The sequence below is a fragment of the Vicia villosa genome, linkage group LG3 (genome assembly GCF_029867415.1).
Source record: "Vicia villosa cultivar HV-30 ecotype Madison, WI linkage group LG3, Vvil1.0, whole genome shotgun sequence".
Taxonomy (NCBI): Eukaryota; Viridiplantae; Streptophyta; class Magnoliopsida; order Fabales; family Fabaceae; genus Vicia; species Vicia villosa.
In genome coordinates this window covers 122,925,205-122,931,635 of record NC_081182.1, presented here as the reverse complement: position 1 = coordinate 122,931,635, position 6,431 = coordinate 122,925,205, and the positions used below count along the sequence as shown (strand labels likewise).

General features: G+C 33.4%; 1 protein-coding gene across 2 annotated transcripts; it reads right to left on the bottom strand.

Moving 5' to 3' along the window:
• Positions 1–467: 467 nt before the first annotated feature.
• On the bottom strand, positions 468–5,485 carry LOC131662412 (imidazole glycerol phosphate synthase hisHF, chloroplastic). Of its 2 annotated transcripts, none has more exons than XM_058932196.1 (19): positions 5,218–5,485; positions 5,028–5,110; positions 4,850–4,944; positions 4,331–4,434; positions 3,635–3,804; positions 3,408–3,522; positions 3,266–3,321; positions 3,126–3,161; positions 2,920–3,018; positions 2,696–2,758; positions 2,551–2,613; positions 2,364–2,446; positions 2,133–2,241; positions 1,974–2,027; positions 1,765–1,852; positions 1,610–1,647; positions 1,385–1,490; positions 783–949; positions 468–705 (listed from the first exon to the last, which is right to left on the bottom strand). In XM_058932196.1, exons 1-19 carry the CDS (start codon positions 5,366–5,368, stop codon positions 646–648), a joined length of 1,740 nt encoding a protein of 579 aa, XP_058788179.1. In that variant the 5' UTR covers positions 5,369–5,485; the 3' UTR covers positions 468–645. The 2 variants fall into 2 exon arrangements, with proteins under 2 accessions (XP_058788179.1, XP_058788178.1); XM_058932195.1 differs by having other exon boundaries at positions 3,126–3,164; positions 5,218–5,484.
• Between the last annotated feature and the right edge of the window lie 946 nt (positions 5,486–6,431).

The following is a 6,431-nucleotide window of genomic DNA, read 5'->3' as shown; positions in this document are numbered from 1 at the left end:
GGACAAGATTGGGTTGGTATTTTGAATCCATCTGCTTAGTTCGGTGGGCAACTTTTGGTCTGAAACCGTCCAGCACCGACCGTTGTCCACCCCTAATTCTTCCTTTTAAGTTTGAAGCTAATATGCTTTCGTGATCAGATCGCCACATGGGAACCACAAAACCCTCTTCAACATTCCATCATGTGATGGATCAACCCTCTTCAACATTCCATCATGTGATGGATCATCTCGCCTGCCCTTCCCAAGATTGTATTTCCTTGGGATGACGATATGTATTGCTATATGTATGGCTGCATAGTAAATTAATCAAATATATGGGAGCATATGGCCTGCATTGAAGGGAGTAGGAACATCATAAATTACGATATTTCAATAATACTCTTAAGTGTCCGATCTTAATCATATAGATCCAATTTCAAACATTACTATGAAAAAAATCAGAAACTGTAACATAAGGGACAAGAATATTGTAAAACCAAATTATCAAAGATAGAATTAAACTTGGTAATGAGAGATCATACACAAAAATGTCACATTCTAAAGAGAGAAAGGTGATATTTTGAAGGCTATATAAATAACATACAACAGGGTTTGCTTATTAATACAAAGTTCATCTTGAAAATTGTCACTAATATGTTGAAATTATCAGATTCGGACTTCTATGCCTTCCTTCAACAAATGTTCTTTCACTGATTGAATAGGTACCTGCAGTTTATGAAAAGTTCAGAATGGCAAGAACTGTTCCCGTCGGGATTAAGAAATTAATAAAATAGAAGTTATACCTCCTTTCTATGAAAAATGCCGGCAGCAAGTGCGGCGGAAGCATTGGTTTTAGCAAACACCTCGGAAAAGTGGTCAGGAACGCCAGCGCCGCTACTAGCAATCACAGGGATGTTTACAGCATCTGAGATCAACTTAACTAAATCGACATCAAATCCTTTCCCTTGACCTGAAGTGATGATGACAACAATAGAGATAAACAAAGTAAGCATTGGTGAATGAAATTTAACAGCAAATCAAGCATAATCAAAATAGATTAAACTCTGATAGAGTGTAAATTTATATTTTAGTTGTAATCATATTATATTTTAGTTGGGCTTTTAATAACTTTTGGGCTTTTACTTAGTTATCCATTAGGAGCATTATATATGTAGTGTCTTTGACACATTTTAGGGCAACCAATGAAATCAAAAGTTATCTTTTATCATTATTTCCTTAGCCTAGTTTTATTTGTCTTGTAGTTTTAGAGCTTTTATTAGCTTTGTTAGGGTTCTTGAATTTGCATCCTATCATTTAACTTATAAATTTACAACTTTTAGAAGTTGCTATTAATAAAGAATAAAAATATGGTAAAGTCTAGTTAAGGATATAGAGTGAGATTTACCATCACAGTCGATGCAGTTTAATAGTATTTCTCCAGCACCAAGCTCTTCGACGGCCTTTGCTAGTTCATAAGCACCAATTGGCCGGCCCTCTCGTCCCCCGTTAACCTTAAACAGAATAACAAGTGTTGAGATAAGAATTTCAGGAAGAAAGTAGTCAAATATATCTCCATTCTCTCTTAGTGAACATGTTCAGAAAACATAATGAAGAGGTATAATAAACTTACTGTACACTGATACCAGGCGTATTCTTCTCCGTTTGGACCTGAAACAGACATAAAATGTTTTGAATATTTAGTTAGTTAATTTACACGAAATACCATCTCAAAATCAAACTGCTCTAGGAAGAAAAGAAAAATGAAAATAAAGAAAAGAGCTTGACCTGGACTTGAAACCCTTATGGTCTGGAATTGCACGTCTTTTGGATCGTTTATGTAAACCCTTCGGGGATCAATACTAACAACAACTGCCTGCAAATCGAAAGACAATAGGTATATAGATATTCAAATTTATATATCAAGTATAAATCCATATATCAAGTATAAATGGTAAACTGTTTAGGGGGGGAAATTAGAAGCAGACTCAGGTTACCTGATTCCCATAAACTCTTGATATCTGCTCTAAGCTGGTCTTTCCTGTCTTTACCTAAATGTGAGACGGCCATTGCAACATCAGAAGATAAAAAATAAAAAATAAAAACATGATTTTTTAGATGATATCAGTAGAAACAAGCAATAGGTTGAATTATACTCCAGTTTTTAAATATTCTTCAGCGGCATAAACTGCATCACTTCCAATGGATATCTTGTCAGCCCCGGACCTAAAATATTCCGCAGCTACTTCCAAACTAGAATAGTGCCTAGAATATAGGTATTTGTATGAAACAATTATAAAAAAATGGACAACTTTAATTGAAAAAATGTAGCGTAAATGACAAGAGCATAATCATTAATTCGGCATAAAGGTTAGTAATAATAATACCTTCCTTGTGAATCTGTAAAGTCTCTAATTCCACCCCCAACTGTTAAGGGTACAAAAACATTTTCTGATGTGTATCGCAATACCTACGGAGAAACATAGTGAGTATGAAACCCTAACAGATACTGGATAAATACGCAATTAGCAGCACCGACTAATAAAAACTACCATTTTGGCACATTTCACGGACCTGCAACATTGGTAAATCACCAAGAGGGAAGTCGCGAAATCCAGTGATGTTTAGAAAGCTGACCTGCATGCATAGGTTGAACATTAGTGGGAAAGAACATGTTTCATAATCATTGTGAAAACGACCAAATTGTCAAACGTGTTACCTCATCAGCTCCATCTTTATAGTACTGTTCAGCAAGCTCAACTGGCTTGCCGAGATTTCTGACCTGACCATTAAAACAGTATCATACGTGATAATTGATAAACATACAATTTTCTCTTTAATAATAAGAACTCATGTAGCAACTGACAGAAAACTGTTTAATTATCCAAACCAAACCCCCAAAAAACATAAATATTATTGAAATGTGTGTATCATCTCTGTTACCTCATTCTCTTCTGTATTTTCTCTTACATCATACTGGTCTCCTTTGGTTACAACAAGGTCCCCATTATCATTTGCTCTCACATCAAGACAAGCAATCACCTTCATAGACAATGATTTGTTAGCAAATCAAATTAAGGAAAACATTTACGTGGCTGAGCATACATATAAACTAATATAAACTAGAAAGGGATTTTCCTAACTATTACCCTTTTTGCAAGTTTTGAAGCTTTGCCTTCACCAGTCTTCTGTCTTCAAGTGAATATCGCAAATGGTTAGTTACCATAAGTCAAAACGATCATAATAATAGTAATACATAAGATGTTCGTAGAAAAGGCATGAAGGCCACCTTTGCCACATTTGAATTCGGATACAAGAATCTTCTCAAAATAGAAAGACCAACATCTGCAAAATGTCATTTCACAAATCAGAAAAAACAGAAACCAGAAAAATATCAAAAAACTCAGATTGGTGAGGATGATAAAACTTGCCTCCACTCTTCTCTGGATGGAACTGAACTGCATGCACATTTCCTCTTCTAATAGATGCTATAAATTTATCGCCATAGTCGCAGGTGGAGGATACCCACTCTTTGTTATCATCTGACTGAGAAATGGAAAAAATATTTCCTTTAATAATTCATATATCATAAAAACAAAGAATATGAATGAGACGACCAAAATAACATGGAGACTTTTAGAGAAAAATGGAAACGTACAGGCATGGCACGGTAAGAATGCACAAAATAGACATGGTGGTTTCCAACATCGTCCAAAATTTCCGAGTCCTTTGTGATTTTCAAAGCATTCCATCCAATATGTGGTACTCTAAAACCCTTAGATGAATCAAATCTCCCAACAGTTCCAGGTATTAAGCCCAGACCTTTTACTGATTCACAAGCATGTGTGTCCATTCAATTACAAGTGTAAAAAGGTAAATTACTCTTAAAAGAAAATTAATATCAGAATCAGAGCAAGGCCTTTTTTACAATTTTCCAAAAAATTTCTTTGATCTTCCTCTATCCTTTTCAATCAAACTATCTTCCATTTGATATATTTTACTAGCTGAAAAAAAAAATGAAAAATTGTCCTAAGAAAGTCTCCGTTTAATTTTCTCCTGTGGGTATTTATATCACATGATTAATTCATTTTAACCGAGTTTCCATCATCTTCTCATCAATAGATGCTTCAACTCCAAAAGATAAATATGCCTTAAAAAATAAAATACAGAAAAAAGATTCTCCTCTCATTCGAAGCAGACTAATTGTAAAAGCATTGTTTAATTTCACATCTACTTGGAGAAAATCTTGGTAACTATTTATGCCATCATACTAAAATGTTCAGAGTAATTAAAGGATTATCAAATGATAATAATAAGAATAAGAATAATAATATTAGAGGACTTTATAACTGACTTGTTCCATTCTCCTCGCTAGATTCAAAAAGTAATTGAAGACCAAGACAAATGCCTAAAAATGGACGATCCTTCTCAATATATGAACATAGTGCTTCGCCCATCCTGCAAAAGTTAGGACATTGCTTAAAGATTGATACTAAAATGAATGACAAAATAAAGCATCTGGTTCAATCATTAAGCCTAAAATTTAGTGTGCAAAATCATAATCGTTTTTCCAAATGCAATTTCAGCCACATTTGACCACAATTCTAAGTTATTTTAAGGATCACGATTGCTAAAACCTTGCTACTTAAAACCCTGCTAGCAGATATAACCCCCATACGCATAGTATTACTACTAATTACTAAGTCATGTGTCAGTGTCCGAAAAGTGGCGGTAACTGAAACTGACACAGTCACACACACTTGTGATGACCTTAATTTATTCATTTTTTTCAAATTATTATTGGTGTCGGTGTCGTGTTTCTTATGTCTATGCTTCATATAAAAATTGAGGGAAAAAGGAAAATAAAGATTACCTAGATTTGCTTAACACCTCCATAGCAGGTGCAAAAGCTCCTACACCCGGAAAGATTAAACGACTTGCATTCAAAATGTCTTCCGGGGTTTGAACCTATCAATACCACAGTTATTTAAGATTCAACAAAAAAAATCCTAAAAAGCAATCCAGTTAAGAAATGAAGTAGAAAAGCTTACATCTTTGATTTCAAACCCAAGAAATTTGATAGCATTTCTAACACTTCGAACATTGCCAGCACCATAATCAAGTAAAGTCACAACTAAAATAAATAAATAAATAATAACGGGGTTTAGAACAAAACCAAAACCCTAAAAGAAAACAAAAACAGTGTTTTGAAAAGGGTAGTGATAGAAAGAGAGAACAAACCAGAATCACTAGAAGCGGAAGCACGAATTGAGAAGTTGGTTCGGGTTTTGAGATTGGGAGAGGGAGAGAATTTAGTTGCCGAGAATGGTGTTTTGCGACGAAGGAGGAGCGAAGAAGGGGAATAGGAAGGAGCAAATGGGGGCGCCTCCATTGTCGTTGACGCTGCTTTCTCTGAATGCAAACTCTCAACAACACTTTGTTGCTGTGTATAGTGTATAAGCTCAACGTACTTTACGGCGTCGTTTCGCTTTTTTTAGTTGTTCTACACTTATTTATCGATGAACACTCGGTACCCTTAATTTGGTTGGATACCAGTACCCTTGTCCAATCAAGTAGTAGTATTAAATGGCACATCATCTTTTTATTTTATTTTATTTTTGAAAAAAATTAAAATTTAAATCAATTTACACTGATAGCCAATTAAAACTCATGCATACCAAAGAATTTACCTTTTTTATTTTTTTATTTACTTATTTGGTACAAGTGGAATATTTGTTACAAGTGGAAAAAATGAAAAGGAAAAAATACAAGATCGGATAGGAAGATGGGATAATTATTTTACTTGCTTTCGGAGATGTGGAAGTACTTTTTTTTAAAAAAACTGGGTTTTTTTTTATATAAAAACATTTTAAACTAGTGTTTGTCTCAACTTTTTTAAATCTTAAAATTTATTTTAAAATTAAAGTTAAAAATAAGAGTTTTAAAAAAAATTAAAATTATTTGATTATGATTATTTTTAAAATTTTAAAATAATTTTTAATTTAAAAGTTGTTTCGTATTGATTAATTGTTGTATTAACATCTATAATTTAGTGTATAATATAAAAAATTAATAATATTATTATAAAAAATTATTATAAAATAAAACAAGATATGATATACAAAACGAATTAAAAGTTGGACAATACTAGTATCTACAAAAATGAGAAAAAAAATTAAAATAACCAGGTTTAATAAATAAAATACAGAAAAAACCAACTTTTCGGGGTATTTACCAAACTGTCTAGGTTTGGGACATACTGGAAGAGAATGCGTCAAATGAAATGGCGCATGCATGTCACACAAGCCAAACCATTTGCCGCAAAAGAAGAAAAATTAGGGCAAGAATTTGCAAGCCATTTGAAATGGCGCATATGGCCATGTATTAACACATAGGCGCCAAACCAATTGGCTCCTATGCGTGGGCCATTTTTTTTTCAAAATTAACCCGTTTCG